Source organism: Pleurodeles waltl, chromosome 8 (assembly GCF_031143425.1).
Source record: "Pleurodeles waltl isolate 20211129_DDA chromosome 8, aPleWal1.hap1.20221129, whole genome shotgun sequence".
NCBI classification, from domain to species: domain Eukaryota; kingdom Metazoa; phylum Chordata; class Amphibia; order Caudata; family Salamandridae; genus Pleurodeles; species Pleurodeles waltl.
This window is the reverse complement of record NC_090447.1, coordinates 1,480,364,606-1,480,381,131: the sequence shown is the minus strand read 5'-3', so window position 1 is coordinate 1,480,381,131 and position 16,526 is coordinate 1,480,364,606. Positions and strand designations below refer to the sequence as shown.

Sequence of the window (16,526 nt, the reverse complement as noted above, 5' to 3'; positions counted from 1 at the left end):
TGTTCCTCCAAGGTAATGGCTGGGAAGAGAACTAGTGGGGCTAATGAGACAATGAAGATTACAGTAAGTAACCAGGACAATCTACAGCAATTATGTTCCATGGCCAGCAACATAATTACTACATGAGTGGTATTGCCACAGAGATTGCTGCCCTCTCGGAGGGTCTTTATGTACAGAACATGTTCTAACTCTTGATTAATGTACGGCGCTTTATTGCTCCGCAGCAAAGTATGTGCTCTATAAATGTCACTGTACACATATCTATCTCAAAGCGTCGTAATTGCCACCTCATACAAAGAGCAGAGGCCTTCGCTATCTTTGGAAAGAGCAAAGGCACGTATTCTACAATGCCCTGAGTATGTACGTTTAACTAAATACTCTTTCTTTGCTTATTTTATAAGTTGTTCTCGTGGGACCAGCCAGCCGTATTCAGCGCCAATGAGAAAATAATTAGGGCCATATTTATACTTTTTGACGCAAAACTGCGCTAACGGAGTTTTGCGTCAAAAAAATTTGCGCCGGCTAATGCCATTCTAAAGCGCCATGCGGGCGCCGTATTTAATCAATGACGTTAGCCGGCGTTGCCTGGTGTGCGTGAAAAAAAACGACGTACACCAGGCAGCGCCGGCGTAGGGGGATATGGAGCTTGGGCGCCAAAAAATGGGGCAAGTCAGTCTGAGGCAAATCTTTCGCCTCAACCCGATTTGCGCCATTTTTTTCGACTCCCAACCCCATAGAAATGACTCCTGTCTTAGCAAAGACAGGAGTCATGCCCCCTTGCCCAATGGCCATGCCCAGGGGACTTTTGTCCCCTGGGCATGGCCATTGGGCATAGTGGCATGTAGGGGGGCACAAATCAGGCCCCCCTATGCCACAAAAAAAAAATATATATATACTTACCGGAACTTACCTTAATGTCCCTGGGATGGGTCCCTCCAGCCTTGGGTGTCCTCCTGGGGTGGGCAAGGGTGACAGGGGGTGTCCCTGGGGGCATGGGAGGGCACCTCTGGGCTCCTTCCAAGCCCACAGGTCCCTTAACGCCTGCCTTGTCCAGGCGCTAAAAAACGGCGCAAAAGCGGCCGTATGTCATTTTTTTGGACCCGCCCACTCCCGGGCGTGAATTTTGCCCGGGATTGTAAATACGGCGCACATGCCTCGGAGTCACTTTTTTAGACGGAACGCCTACCTTGCATATCATTAACGCAAAGTAGGTGTCCACGCTAAAAAATGACGCAAACTCCATGGACTTTGGCGCTAGACGCGTCTAACGCCAAAGTATAAATATGGAGTTAGTTTTGCGTCGGAATTGCGTAAAAAAAAACTACGCAATTCCGGCGCAAACAGAGTATAAATATGCCCCTTAATGTCTCCCTCCGTCCGAATCGGGCTTGAAAAACAGACCTGCCTTCTTATATTCGGCCACTAGATGGCAGGTAGTTAATGGAAATCATAGGCCGAAAACCCCTTCATTAGACCAGATGATGCAGCAATACCAGAATTTGAGCTCCCTGCTTCGTGCTGGGCAGTTTTACGCACATTGACAATATAATAAGTCAATTATTAAACAGTTTTGCACATTTATGAACAGTTATCACTGCTGGTACGGGTTAAATATGTATTACATTTTTTGCTGAATACGCTTTTACAGGAGGCTCAGTGGAAAGCGCTGTGCAGAAAGTACATTGTACAGACTATTTCGGCACCAATTCGAACTTCCCCGCGTACAATGTGACGCTGAAACAAAGAACAGCACACATGCCAACCCTCCCGATTCAGGCGGGAGACTACCGATTTCAAAGCTGGCCTCCTGATATGCAGAAACCGGATTCAGAGTTCTGTAAAACTGCAAAAAATAAAATATTGATGCCTGTCAGAACGTTTCAGTCTCCTCATCCAAGAATTACCTCTGACACCAAAGGTTAACACTTTGTTTTACCTCTTGGATGGGGAGATTTAAAGCATGACAGGTCTTATCACTTTATTTTTGGTAGTTCTACATGCAAACAAAAACAGAGTTTAGAGCTCTGTTTTTGCTGCCTATGTTATTAAACTGCCAAAAAGGAAATGCTGATTGTCAGTTACCATACATTCAGGCAGATTGCCTCAGCTTCAATATAAGCTGGTGGAGAAATACATTCACCCACCTATTTTTTTTTAAAAATCTCCCTCTTGCCTGCTCTAAAATGTTGGCATGTATGGGGTAGTACATTTTCAAACAGCATCATCGCCACAGCTGCAGCAGCAATCCGGAGTTTTAGAGGCGTTTGCGAGCCAACAAAATAACAGGGAGAGCCGAGCAGGGGCCGAGCCCGCGTCTGGCTAACCTCGAAGAGCCCGTGCACGAGGCTTGAACAAAGAGGTGGGTGAGCCAACGAACGAGCCAGAGCCGAGCCAAGTCAAGGGTCTGGCTCGGATCTTCGAGCCCGGGCAGGAGCCAAGCCCTGCAAATATGTGCTATGTAATCATACAACAAACATCATGTAAGGACTCTTCAACATTTTAAAACATTGTATTTAACAGGTGGAAGCTTTGACAGTAATATAACAATTTAGTGCAAAATCCTTATTAAAAGTGATAGCTTTGTACCACTGGTAGTCAGGTGAAAGTGCTATTACACTCCATACTGAAGAAAGAACGACTTTTGGTGAAGTAAAATATTTGCCTAAGATCATACAAGTTAAGTGGGAGCTGCGATTTACCCAGGTTTTCTGGTTTCATGTTGTATAAACCAGCCAGTGAACGGGAGGAAGGCAGGCAGGAGCCACATGAAAGCGCGGACTGTTATGGGGTCGAAGTTCCAACAGAACCTCCAGTGGAGCCAGAGGTAGGCTTGAGGCTCCAACCTGGCTCGAGCTTTCAGTGACTCGCCCACCTCTGCCTGAACATATCTGGCATGCAAATAATGCAACAGAGATCATGTAAAAATATGATAAAGTTTCTTCAAAATGTACAAAATGTATTTATTTAACATGTGTAACTTATTACGTCAGATTATATCACCACATTGAGAGGAATTTGTTAAAATGTTTTTAAACTTACTTAGGGCCATATTTATACTTTTTGACGCAAAACTGCGCTAACGCAGTTTTGCGTCAAAAAAATTAGCGCCGGCTAACGCCATTCTGAAGCACCATGCGGGCGCCGTATTTATTCAATGACGTTAGCCGGCGTTAGCCGCCGGCGCTGCCTGGTGTGCGTGAAAAAAAACGACGTACACCAGGCAGCGCCGGCGTAGGGGGATATGGAGCTTGGGCGCCAAAAAATGGGGCAAGTCAGGCTGAGGCAAATTTTTTGCCTCAACCCGATTTGCGCCATTTTTTTCGACTCCCAACCCTCATAGAAATGACTCCTGTCTTAGCAAAGACAGGAGTCATGCCCCCTTGCCCAATGGCCATGCCCAGGGGACTTCTGTCCCCTGGGCATGGCCATTGGGCATAGTGGCATGTAGGGGGGCACAAATCAGGCCCACCTATGCCACAATTTTTGTAAAAAAAAAACACTTACCTGAACTTACCTTAATGTCCCTGGGATGGGTCCCTCCATCCTTAGGCGTCCTCCTGGGGTGGGCAAGGGTGACAGGGGGGGGTCCCTGGGGGCATGGGAGGGCGCCTCTGGGCTCCTTCCGAGCCCACAGGTCCCTTAACGCCTGCCCTGACCAGGCGCTAAAAAACGGCACAAAAGCGGCCGTACGTAATTTTTTTTGACCCGCCCACTCCCGGGCGTGAATTTTGCCGGGAGTGTAAATACGGCGCACATGCCTCGGAGTCACTTTTTTAGATGGGAACGCCTACCTTGCATATCATTAACGCAAAGTAGGTGTCCACGCTAAAAAATGACGCAAACTCCATGGACTTTGGCGCTAGACGCGTCTAACGCCAAAGTATAAATATGGAGTTAGTTTTGCGTCGGAATTGCGTAAAAAAAAACGACGCAATTCCGGCGCAAACAGAGTATAAATATGCCCCTTAGAATCATTCCTGCACCTCCCCCTCTGCCATATCGACAATGCCATTACTGAACTTAGAGGCATGTCAGTTGTCATGTATGCCCTGTGTGCAGTGCTTAATTTGTGCTTGTTGTTTCCAGTGCTGACAACCATCACTTATTTTTGAGGGCCGGCACTTATTCTTCTGTCTCAACCATTTACCTCGAGCAAAAGACACATATGGGGAAGACGGTGGAAGAGAAAAGCGAAAAAGCGTCACAAAGGGAGAAAGTAGAAAGCTGCTAGAATGAGCTGAAGGGGGAGGGAGTGGTTGTAAATGGATTAATGAGGCCCGAGATGGCTTCAGGATTAAGTTGCCTCAGTATTCTTTGCTCGCACATTTAATTGCAGCAGCTGCGTGTTTAAGAGGAAAGCTTTGGGCACCGGCACGTTTTTATTTACAAATTAAGCACTGCCTGTGCGCCTATATTCTTATAATGTGTAGAGTGACCATGTAGTCCATTGAAGCAAAAACAAGACGTTGTTGTACAGCAGACATCCTGAACTTACATACTTGAAGATGCTCCCATGTGGTATAACAAAGAAAAAAGGAAGCTTAGCAAAATGAAATATTTGCCTACGGTCACACAATTTACAAACAGGGTAGCCGAGACTCATCAAAGGTTTTCTTGTTTCAAATTCAGCAGTTCTAGAACTAAATGGGCATCTGTTTCTCTTGTCCATTTTACATCAAAGGTCACTGCTTTGTCTTTATTCTTTGCGCCTTCGGTTAGAGAAGGGGTGGCAGACAAAAGTCTTATGAAAACTGGAATCCATTTGTGCTCAAGGGTCCAAGAATACGTCGAGCTTTCAGTGGCTCAGCCACCTTCCTCTATTTTTAAGTATGTGCAAAATGGGCGTCTGGTGCAAGGGAGCTGTTGAGGGTGACCAGATCTGCTCCTTGCAGCTCAGCTGTGAATGTTTTTTGTATGAAGGCCGTTCCCCTGTGATCTACAGTGAGTGAAAGATTTACCAACGCACACGGGGCCACCATTTGTCAAACAATTTCAAAACTTAAACTCTTTCACACTGTTTCGTGGTGGACAGCCATTATCGCATGGTGAGGACAGGATGAGTAGAAACCCCTGTACACAGCGAGTTTTCAGCTCGTATGTAGATATTCTCAACAGTTAAAGCCTGTTACAAGATTTTCAATCTACCTAGGACATGGGAGGCTGCATTTTAAACCTTCATGTTTCTGTTTTTGGGAGTGACTGCTACTTTTCCCACTGTGCAAGCATGAAGACCCCCACCCCCGCCCTGTGACCCATCCCCTGCAATTACTCAATTTTCTAGGTCTGAAATGGAGTGCCTGCATTGCACTTTTGCACCGTGGAAAAGTGTATGCTCAACACAACAGGGTGACAATCCACTGATAAAGGCCAGTTTATTATGAAAAGGAACAGCAATGCCAGTAGGTCTGACCTATTTATTGAAGAATGCATCTGTAAAACCCGATAGGACTCAAAGGATAGATTGTCATTACACTCTTATAAAACTTGTAAACAGATATTTTATCACAGAGAATCTCACAAATTGCCGTACTAGGCAAGGGTTTCTTGATTACCCCCATGACAACACATCAGGTTAGAAGATCTGGACTTTGCGAATCCTTGTTATGCCCTTTTAGTAAGAGGTTGTAGATTGTTTACACAACTGTAATGCTGTACATATTTGTAGTTTTATGACTAGTGAGAACGGGGCTTTGCCTCCATCCAAATATTGATTCTCTTAAGTACAGATTTTGTTTGGGCAGAATTTATGTGCTTATGCTAAGACAGATTGCTGGTATTGCACATTTTGCTAAGTGGGAAAGCTTATCTTCAACAGAGCATGACTAAATTGGTTATCAAGAAGGTATGACAAAGATCGTAAGCCTGACTTATTATTTGTGAAACGCATATGTTCAAGCCTCTCATTACACTGTATAAAAGCTTGTAAAAAGGTATTTTTTTACTGGGAATCTCGAAGATTACAATAGCGGACAAGGGTTTTGGATTTGGTGATCCCTGTTACAAACCCTTAGGCATAAGGTATACACTTTGAGAATCCTTGTAATGCCATCTTTTGGGCCAGTCCTCACCTGTCTGAGTGTCATTCATACTCAGTTTCTCCCCGTGACAGCAAAATAGCATTTCTGCATAGCTCAATAGACTTCTGAGTAATGGCATTTTTCTGATCACGTGTGCACATTTGTCTGAAAATTAGTGTGTTTCAGTGTCTGGGCTTGTGATCAGTACTTTAGTTTTCCATTTTGTTCGAGGTACTGTTTCATTGCTTTCCTTCTTCTGCTTTTCCTAAAGCTACTCAGGCAGTCCTACTGGGCCACTGGAATACTGCTTATTTCAAATGCAGTGGGCTGTGTACTGTGCATTCACTATTTTTAAAATCTGAGGCCATCCTGGACTGGCATTGTCCATAGTGGATCACTGCTTTACCGTTCCAAGATTGCAATCATGTTTAAAAGCATTGCGATGGCACCTTCAATCAGTACACCAGTGATACACTGTAAACTTTAGCATTCAAAGATAGCTACCCAGTGCAATGTTCACTGAGCAGCCATCTTGGACTGGTGTTGTGCATAGTGTATCACTGTTTTTACTGCTCCAAGATGGCCAACATGTTGCTTCTATTTATGGCAGCTATGTTGGAATTTTAAAAGAACAATACACTACATACAATTCCACACAAAGAGAACCACCTGCTGCTATATTTAATTTCAGTTTTTTATTTCAAGCATATGCCCTGGGTTTACGTGGTAGCATTTTTTTTCTTCTATTTTTAGTCTTTTAACTTATTGTCCAAAAGCTTGTTGGGTTTGTGTGTCTGTTTTCCTGCGGATCAGTAAGTGGGTGAATGCAAGAATGAGTCAAACAATGGACAAATGGATGTAGAAGTGCAAAGATGAATGGCAGAGTCCATGATGACTTATTGATCGCTTAAGCTCATGAGTGACTCGAGAGGCAGAGATTGTGTTGATCATTAAGCCGGGGTGCCCCCCTAGATTGCTACTCTTCTTATCCTCCAGTTCCCTTCTCAATTCCGAGGACAAAATTATTGCGAAGGCTCTGTCAGAGCGCCTGGTAGGGGTGGTGCCCTCATTGGTCCATCTGGAGCAGGCGGAGTTTATGCCACATCGGGCTACCAGACACAACATATGTCATCTGCATAATGCCCCAGGCCTCGGCAAAGGCATTACATCAGCCAGTGGCGGCACTGCTGGTGGATATCAAAAAAGAGTTTGACTCCGTAGGTGGGATCATTTGCTCTTACTACTCATATGTCTTAATTTTGGGCCCAAATTCTTAAACTATGTCTGGCTTCTATACACAGTCCTCTCGGCCAGAGTCTGAGTGGGACGGGCGGTCTCGGAGCCATTCCAGATTTACAGGAGAAATAGACAGGGATGCCCCCTCTCCCCATTTCTCTTTGGTATAGAGCCCCTAGATTAATGGTTCCGCATTGACTCTCATATGAGGGGTTTCGAGTGGATGGAGGGAGTCTTTGATTGGCTCGCCCTACATGCGATGTACTCCTGTTCCTCACAGATCTAGAAGATTCTGGCCCATGAGCCCTCCGGATCCTGCAGATCTTTGGGGAGATGTCTGGTCTTCACAAAAATACATACAAGTACATTCTCTTCCATGCCAACACCTATCCACAAGATCTGCGGTGAGCTTCCTCCTTACAGATGGAGATACAGGGATTCCGATACATGGAAGCCTAATTCACTGAGACGCAGAAGCTGGCTTGGGAGAGGAACATCGTGGAGTTAATGGCCAGGCTCACAACTGACTTACACACCTGGGTAGCATTCCCCATATCGCTCCTCAGAAGGTTGGCCATTTACAAAATGTTTTATATCACTTGCAGAATTATTCTTGCACTGTCCCAACTTCATCCTTCTGCAAAATCAATTCCCTACTACACAGCTTCTTGTGGAATGACGGCCTCCCACGTGCTTCAACTCTACATTCAAATGCGGAGTAGCAGCCACAGTCATAGAGTCATGTTACAGGACCTTACACTTAATAATAGTAAACAAATGGTGGTGTGACGCATTCAAGAGACCCGGCATTGCTTCTGAGAAATGGGCTCTCAGGAGAGTACCAACCTGACACCTACTATACGTAGGGAGAGTACAGTCCATCCTCCCACCAGCAACTAAGGTAGAGCTGACTCTGTGGAGTACCACCCTGAAACAATTAGGATGCTAGAATATTTTGATGGCGCAAACTCCACTGTGGGAGTGCACACTATTCAGGCAGGTGACTATCATATAAGGGTTTAAGAAATGGGACACTAAAATCATCTCAACGCTGGGAGATGTGATGGAAAGGATGACTCCCTAATCCTACCAGACCCTACAAGATGAATTTGGGCTGCATCACAGCCAATGTTATCGGTACCTACAGTTTAGGCATACCCTGTCCCCGCACATCTGAGAAATGGAGGAACCTTCAGTGATTAACCCATTTGAGGCGAAGTTACTCCTGGTGGAATTGGGAGAGCACAGGGTGACAGAGGTTTATTGTAAAATTATTCATAACACAAAACATATATTTTGGATGATTGCGAGCTGAGGGGAGCAAGACCTGGGCTCATTTACTGATGAAGAGTGGACCAAGGTCAAGGTGGCCCCACAGTACTTGGTGATCTCCAGATTGCTCTTAATACAAGTGAAACTTCTCTACAGAGTCTGTCTTTCCAGGCATAGATTATGGAGGATGGGGGTTAGACTCCCTGGCCTGTCTCCAGTGTGCGGAGCCCGAAGGTGACCCCCTGCTCACAACTTGGAGCTGTCTGCGCTTACTACAATACTGGAAGCAGGTGCTCTCATGTCTGGGGTCCATCCAGGGTTTGGCAATACCATATGACCCCAAACTGGTCTTACTACATGTGAATTCTGAGTTAGATGCAAGTAGGCACAAGCTCACACTGCTTTGGCTGGGGCCAACAATGACCCTAGAAGCCATCACATGCAAATGGAGGGAGGTGGGCCCCCGCAGTTGGGGAGTGGAAGAGTGATCTGGATCATTGTATGAACATGGAACGACTGGTTTACGAGGCTAGAGGCTGTCCTCAGAAACACACAAAGATATGGGAGGGTTGGGCGCGATACAGAGGGATTGACCTCCTTCCAGGACTTACCAGGGCAGATGTACTTGAAACCGAAATTAGTAAACATGCAGAATAAAGCTTGGAGGCGTTGCACAGATTTATTCAAACTCTTGTCACATATGCTAATATAAAAGGGGGAAGGGGGAAGGGAGAAGGGGAAAGTGATTGACCATAGGGCTTGCAACCTAGTTTCTTTCTCAATGTTTACAGTTTACTTTCCTTGTTACATTGCAATGTACCCTACAAAATACAATAAAATGTGTCTATAAAAAATCTATTGAGTGACTAAAGAAGCATATTAATATGCCACACCTCTTGGCACTGGCAATACGTATTTTCTCGTGTACGGAGGACCTAGAGTCTGCCCCCTCAAGAGCCCACCACCTTCCACGATGAAAGTTGATTTGAGGTTGGCCGGTCTGCCTACATGCAAAGCGTTGTGTACCAAAAATGTTTAACTTTCTCTCAGTGCACCTCTTCTACAAACTGAGAGCCAAAATCTAATACACCCAGAGGCCGGAAATTCTCAAAGGCAAATGAATGTCCCTGTTATTAACCTTAAGGCCAATGGTGTAAATTGAAGGTTATTCGTTTGAGATGTTGTCCTTACGAAGCCACTGAGTACCATGAAACTATTATCATGTGTGGTAGTTATGCTAGTTGTTAACAGCACTTAAAAAATAAAAACAGTGTAATGTTAAGTGCTTATGAACAATCTATCTACCATTTTTCCAATGTTATTTGTGGGTTTGAGGTATCTGGTCGTCATGTCTATCATACATTTCTGATTTTCATCTGAAGTTTGCCCCATTGGCTAGTAATGACTGCATTGCCTCCGCCCAACACTAGGCAAACTGGGTTCAGTGGTTCCTTCCTTGGCTTGCAAGTGGATAAAGCAAGTGGTAATTCTTCTACTACAAGGCGATCTATGGCATAAGATCGGGCTACAGGCCCTAACCTGGTTCCAAAAAGGTCCTTGTTTTTGAGCAATGCTGGCCACTGCAAGCACATCATTCAGCCTTGCTAGCCTCATCTTCCAGCACAGTGAGAAGAGAATGGCTGGCAGGCCAACCTGAGAGAGCTGGCTCATGAACCAGCTTGTCATCTGTGGTCAGGGAGCTGATAGAGGCGTATATCCCCCACCACATAACGGTGTCACTACACTGAGGTGACGCCACAATGATGTACACATGTATCAATGAACACTACATCCACTAATGGATTTAATACAAATACATTAAAATTAAGGGTTAAACAAAAGTTAGTTACAGTGCAAGGCTTACAGTTAGAGTAAAGGGCAGGTTAAATATATTTATTCAATTTAATTAAATTGCATATAAAGTCATTACACATAGTGTAAGGTTTACGTTAGATATTATAAATACATTAAACTACAAATTCAAAAATATTGTGCTAGGATATGTAAGAGGGCTAGATTAATGATAATAAAAAGGAAAAGGAAAATAATAATGAAATGATTTCTATAGCTTATAGTTAGTATTACAGAGAGGAAAGGGATCCATAATACAATACAATGAATATAATATTAATTAAGTAAGAATTAGCTTGATGGTCAGGATTAGACTGTAAATGAGGACACATAAAAATAAGTTAAGTTGGCGTAGGCAATGCTGGCAACACAAACTCATGTGCTTTTCCCCTGCTGCCTGACCAGCTCCATCGGTGGGCAGAGATGCGATGAAACAACATATCGCAGGGTCTGCATGGGTCAACAGATGCTGGACCGGTGCAAGACCCTTCCAGTCTCACTTAGTGAGCTAAAACCATCCATCTAAAAGGTGGCGGAATATGGGCAGTGCGAGGGAAACATGGGTAGGGCAAGTAGGTGCATCTGGCCTTACTACAGGCCTGTCAAACATTTCCTAATTTCAAGTACATGGCGATGCTACTCCAAAATGTCGGGAATGAAGGGGGATGGATCTAAGAGGAAATCTTTCAAGTTCTGGCCATCTAGGGAGGGTGTTACCATAAACTGACAACAGCACTGAGTGCCCGCTAGCTTCGGCAAACTACAATGCTTGGGCATTGTGCCAAGTGCAATATGCTACCACTATCTAACACACTCACTTGCAGCATGATGCTTTCATTTACAGACATATGCACTGTAGATGTTACCAATTCTTCACTTTCAGGTCTACTTCATTAGTTAGAACATTACACCTAATCTTTCTAAGGCATTGTACTCACCTCATCTGGCTCAGGAAGTGGAGGCAGATCTTCTAGATTGAATGGAAATATAAATTCCTGACTCTAGAAGAAGAAAGACGAACAGAGCAAGAACAAAGGATGAGCAGCCTGGGACAAACTTTTTTCTAGTGGTCAATAAACATTCTATGCTTATCCTCCACATCAGACACTGTAGATTACTATACTCTATTGGGATCACAAGTCAGATGAAGCCGTAAGGTCATTTTCTGCCTTTCTGGCAGAAGATGGCCACAAAGTACTGGTGTGAATGTGTTTGACTTTTGTTTTTCCATACTGGGAAAATAGTATGCATGGATAAATGATTTGACAGGTACAAATGTAATTCTAGTAAACCCCTTACACGTGCAAATCAAACCATCTCCCAGGATAAGGTGAGCTTACATGCACATATGATTTTGTCAATCACATCGTAAAAAACCCTGCCAATTGTAAGGAAGAGGAAAACAGGGAAACAGTAATCACCCTCAACATCTGTCAAACAGTTTATCATGTCAGAACACTCCTGTAAAAAGAAAAAAATGTCACTAGTCACCTGTAATAATGTTTTACAAATGAGTAGTGACAATATGGTGCCAACAGACTGGGCGCCACTCACATGGCAGCATACTCCAATACCACGCCCTGACCGCTCTGCACTTACCAACTTGGAACAGTGGAGCAAGTGTGGCAGGAAGGCGGGCAAAGGCCTGTTGGTAGTGAGAAACAGCCAACACCAGACCACACCCTCCCTCGCCCTGCCCAGCACTAGTAGACATCGGCTCATGCAAGATGCTGGTCAGGTCCTAGAAACACAGCAAAAGGTGCCTCATAAAACGTCACTGACTCAACTCTCTCTACCTGGTGAGATCATACAGCAGAGCGGGCAGGAGCAGCAAGGGACATATTCATTTTGCTCTTTAGCACTTGGTCCATAACACAACAAATGTCTGGGCCTCGTGTAAGCTCTTTAATATATTACAATTCTCTACAATGTCAGATCCAGTTAAATTTGCTTGTCAGCTGTAAAACACTAGGGTAATTTGTCCCATCTACCCATTATGCTCAAGAGAAACACGCACCATCTGTGTGGACACCCGCAACTTAAAAAAGAATAAACCTTAAGGTATTTCTTCTCTGTCTGTGCCTTGTGAATCTTCAAGCTGTATATTCTCTCATTATATTCCAGAACGAGTTGACGACCCTTCTAGTCAAACATCATCCCTCTGGCCACTAATTCTTATTTGTATTAAGCTCAATGTGCTGTGCAGACTTACCACTGAGATATGTGATCTTTACATGCCTTGACCACACACACACACACTCCTGTCTCTCCCCATAAGCAGCTCACTCAAACATGCTCTCGTTGCTACTGTTGAATGCTTAATAGTTTTATCACCAGAATCCAAGGAATGATTCTTTTCTGTCAATCCTGCCTCCAAATTCCTACCTATCCTCTGCCCTTAAGCTCCCTCCTACTCACCATGAGGATCTCCCTCCAACATCTGTCATGTTTTTATCCTCAACCCACCCACATTTATGCTTGCAGAATCCCTTACCATGCCCTCCCACCTCTCACCACATTCATGAACACCTACCTTCAATCACTTCTGTCCTGAGTCTTCTTCCTCAGGTAGTGCTGGAAATTGGGCTATTAGTTGTGTGGCCAGCACAAGTAATAGTTCCTCAGTTGTTCTTAATGGGAACCAAACACCCCATTGTAGCGCTTCACTCTCACAGGGTAGCGAGGCGGAGCAGTCTAAGGCCTACTCCTGGGAGGTGGTGTGGAATAGGAATCCCTAATCACTGGCACGCAATAATAACACTCAGTACTTGTTTTTTTTAAAAGGAGAAGGACCTTTATTACGCACACAACTAAATACTAAACAATAATTTATAAATATATATTGGTAGATGGAACATACCATGGTTGACATTGTGCAACCACTGGTGACCCCCTAGAGGGGTTACCCAAATATCAAATCAAATCATTAACATTTATAAAGCGCGCTACTCACCCGTGCGGGTCTCAAGGCGCTAGGGGAAAAAGGGGGGGGGGGGGGGTTATCGCTGTTCGAACAGCCAGGTCTTTAGGAGTCTCCGGAAAGCGGAGTGGTCCTGGGTGGTCCTGAGGCTGGTGGGGAGGGAGTTCCAGGTCTTGGCCGCCAGGAAGGAGAAAGATCTCCCACCCGCCGTGGAGCGGCGGATGCGAGGGACAGCAGCGAGTGCGAGGCCAGAGGAGCGGAGGAGGCGGGTGGGGACGTAGAAGCTGAGGCGTCTGTTGAGGTATTCCGGTCCCTTGTCGTAGAGGGCTTTGTGTGCGTGGGTGAGAAGTCGGAAGGTGATCCTTTTGCTGACAGGGAGCCAATGCAGGTGTCTCAGGTGTGCGGAGATGTGGCTGCTGCGGGGTATGTCGAGGATGAGGCGGGCCGAGGCGTTTTGAATGCGTTGCAGGCGATTTTGGAGTTTGGCTGTGGTCCCGGCGTAGAGGGTGTTGCCGTAGTCCAGGCGGCTCGTGACGAGGGCGTGGGTCACGGTTTTTCTGGTGTCGGCGGGGATCCAGCGGAAGATCTTGCGGAGCATGCAGAGGGTGAGGAAGCAGGCGGAGGACACGGCGTTGACTTGCTTGGTCATGGTGAGAAGATGGTCCAAGATGAAGCCGAGGTTGCGGGCGTGGTCTGTGGGGGTCTGTGCGGTGCCGAGGGCCGTGGGCCACCAGGAGTCGTCCCAGGCGGACGGGGTGTTGCCGAGGATGAGGACTTCCGTTTTTTCAGAGTTCAGTTTAGGTGGCTGAGCCTCATCCAATCTGCGACGTCCTTCATACCCTCTTGTAGGTTGGTCTTGGCGCTGGCGGGGTCCTTGGTGAGGGAGAGTATAAGTTGGGTGTCGTCGGCGTAGGAGGTGATGATGATGTTGTGCTTGCGTACGATGTTGGCGAGGGGGCTCATGTAGACATTGAAGAGTGTCGGGCTGAGTGATGAGCCTTGGGGTACGCCGCAGATGAACTCGGTGGGTTCTGAGCGAAACGGAGGGAGGTAAACTCTTTGGGAACGGTTTGAGAGGAAGGAGGCGATCCAGTCCAGGGCCTGGCCTTGGATCCCGGTGGAGCGGAGGCGGGTGATTAGGGTGCGGTGACAGACGGTGTCAAAGGCAGCCGAGAGGTCGAGCAGAATGAGGGCGACTGTTTCACCGTTGTCCATCAGGGTTCTGATGTCGTCAGTGACTGAGATGAGGGCGGTTTCAGTGCTGTGGTTGGTTCGGAATCCGGTTTGTGAGGGGTCGAGCAGGTTGTTGTCTTCCAGGAAGGTGGTCAGCTGTTTGTTGACGGTCTTCTCTATTACTTTGGCTGGGAAAGGCAGAAGAGAGATGGGGCGGAAGTTTTTTAGGTCGCTCGGGTCAGCCGTAGGTTTCTTTAGTAGGGCATTGACTTCGGCGTGTTTCCAGCATTCGGGGAAGGTAGCAGAAGAAAAAGAAGAGTTGATGACAGTCTGGAGGTGCGGGGCGATGATGTCGTCGGCTTTGTTAAAGATGAAGTGCGGGCAGGGGTCCGAAGGGGCGCCGGAGTGGATAGAGTTCATGATGGATTTGGTTTCTTCCGTGTTGATGTGGGACCAGTTGTTGAGGGTGATGGCTGTGGATGCCGGTTCGGTGGTGTATGGTTGGGTCTGGTGTCCGAAGCTGTCGTGGAGGTCGCTAATCTTGCGATGGAAGAAAGTGGCGAGGGATTCGCACAGATCCTGTGAGGGCGTGACGGCGTTGGCGTTGGTGCTGGGGTTGGAGAACTCCTTGACGATGCTGAAGAGTTCTGTGTGTCTGTTTTTGTCCAGTCTGTCGGTGAAAAAGTTCCTTTTGGCAGCGCGGATCAGGTGGTGGTGTTCGCGGGTAGCGTTCTTGAGGGCGTTCATGTTGTCAGCGGTGCGGTCCTTGCGCCAGGCTTTCTCAAGGGCGCGACAAGTTTTCTTTGATTCTTTGAGGGTGTCAGAGAACCAGAGAGGTTTTTTGGTGTTGGTCTGTCGATGCGTGCGTTTGAGGGGAGCAAGGATGTCTGCGCAGTTGGAGATCCAGTTTGTGAGGTTGAGGGCTGCGTCGTTGGGGTCGGTGGTGAGGGTGGGTTGGTTGGCGGCGAGTGCGGAGAAGAGTTGCTCTTCGGGGATCTTGTTCCACTGTCGACGAGGGATGGGTTGGGTGCGGAGGTGGCGGGTCTCGCGTCGGAATGTGAAGTGGACGCAGCTGTGGTCGGTCCAGTGTAGGGCGGAGGCGTGGCTGAAGAAGACGTGTTTGCTGGCGGAGAAGATGGGGTCAAGCGTGTGTCCGGCGATGTGGGTGGCGGTGTTCACCAGTTGTTTGAGGCCGAGGTTGTCGCAGGGTGGTGGTGTTGGGGTCGTTGTTTTGTTCCAGATGGAAGTTGAGGTCACCTAGGAGGATGTAGTCCGGCGAGGCGAGGGCGTGCGGGGAGATGAAGTCGGCGATGGCGTCGCTGAAAGGGGCGCGTGGGCCGGGAGGACGGTAGACGAGGGATCCTCTGAGGGTGGTCCTCGGATCGGTGCGAATCTGAAAATGCAGGTGTTCAGCGGCGAGAGGGGTGTCTTCGGTGGAGGTGGTGACGCTGATGGAGTCTTTGAAGACGATGGCGATACCTCCTCCTCCCTGGTTGGTGCGGTCTTTTCTGGAGATCTTGTAGCCTTCGGGGATGGCAGTGGCGATGTCAGGGGCCGAGGAGGCGTTCATCCAGGTCTCCGTGATGAAGGCGACGTCCGGTGCTATGGAGTCCAGGAGGTCCCAGAGTTCAATGGCGTGTTTGTGGACGGAGCGAGCGTTGACTAGGATGCACTTGAGGTGGTTGATGGCGCGTGGGCTTGTGGTCGTGGTTGTTGCGTGGTGGAAGGTGCGTTTGCAGGAGTTGCAGGCGAAGGGTCCATGGGTGCGTTTGGGGTGAGCTTGGAAGCAGGTGTTGGAGCGTCCTGGGTTGAGGGCGTGGAGGGTGGTGGGGTCGTAGCGGGTCAGCTGGGCTTGGGAGAGCTGGGGAACAGGGGTCGTGGCGCTGGGTGCGGGCCAGGCACGGACGGGTGCAGACGGGCTTGCCTCTGGCGCGGTCGCGCAGCGGCCGCCATATGAGGTAGGAGGGGGGGGGAGGGGTCAGGTGGGGGCGAATGGGAGCTGGGGGGCGGGGTGTGCAGGAGGTCGCGGCGGGAAAGCGCGAGGGAGGGGGGGGACA

General features: G+C 47.4%; 1 protein-coding gene across 3 annotated transcripts in view; it reads right to left on the bottom strand.

The window, feature by feature from the left end:
* The window catches only part of TEX55 (testis expressed 55), a 404,270-nt gene that overhangs the window by 215,444 nt on the left and 172,300 nt on the right, over positions 1 to 16,526 (bottom strand). The window contains exon 10 of one of the 3 annotated variants that reach the window (XM_069202663.1): positions 11,315 to 11,377. The exons of the other annotated variants lie outside the window; for them this stretch is intronic. Within the exon in view, the coding sequence (XP_069058764.1) occupies positions 11,315 to 11,377 (63 nt within the window). The remainder of the gene's footprint in view (positions 1 to 11,314; positions 11,378 to 16,526) is intronic. 3 annotated transcript variants of the gene reach the window in all.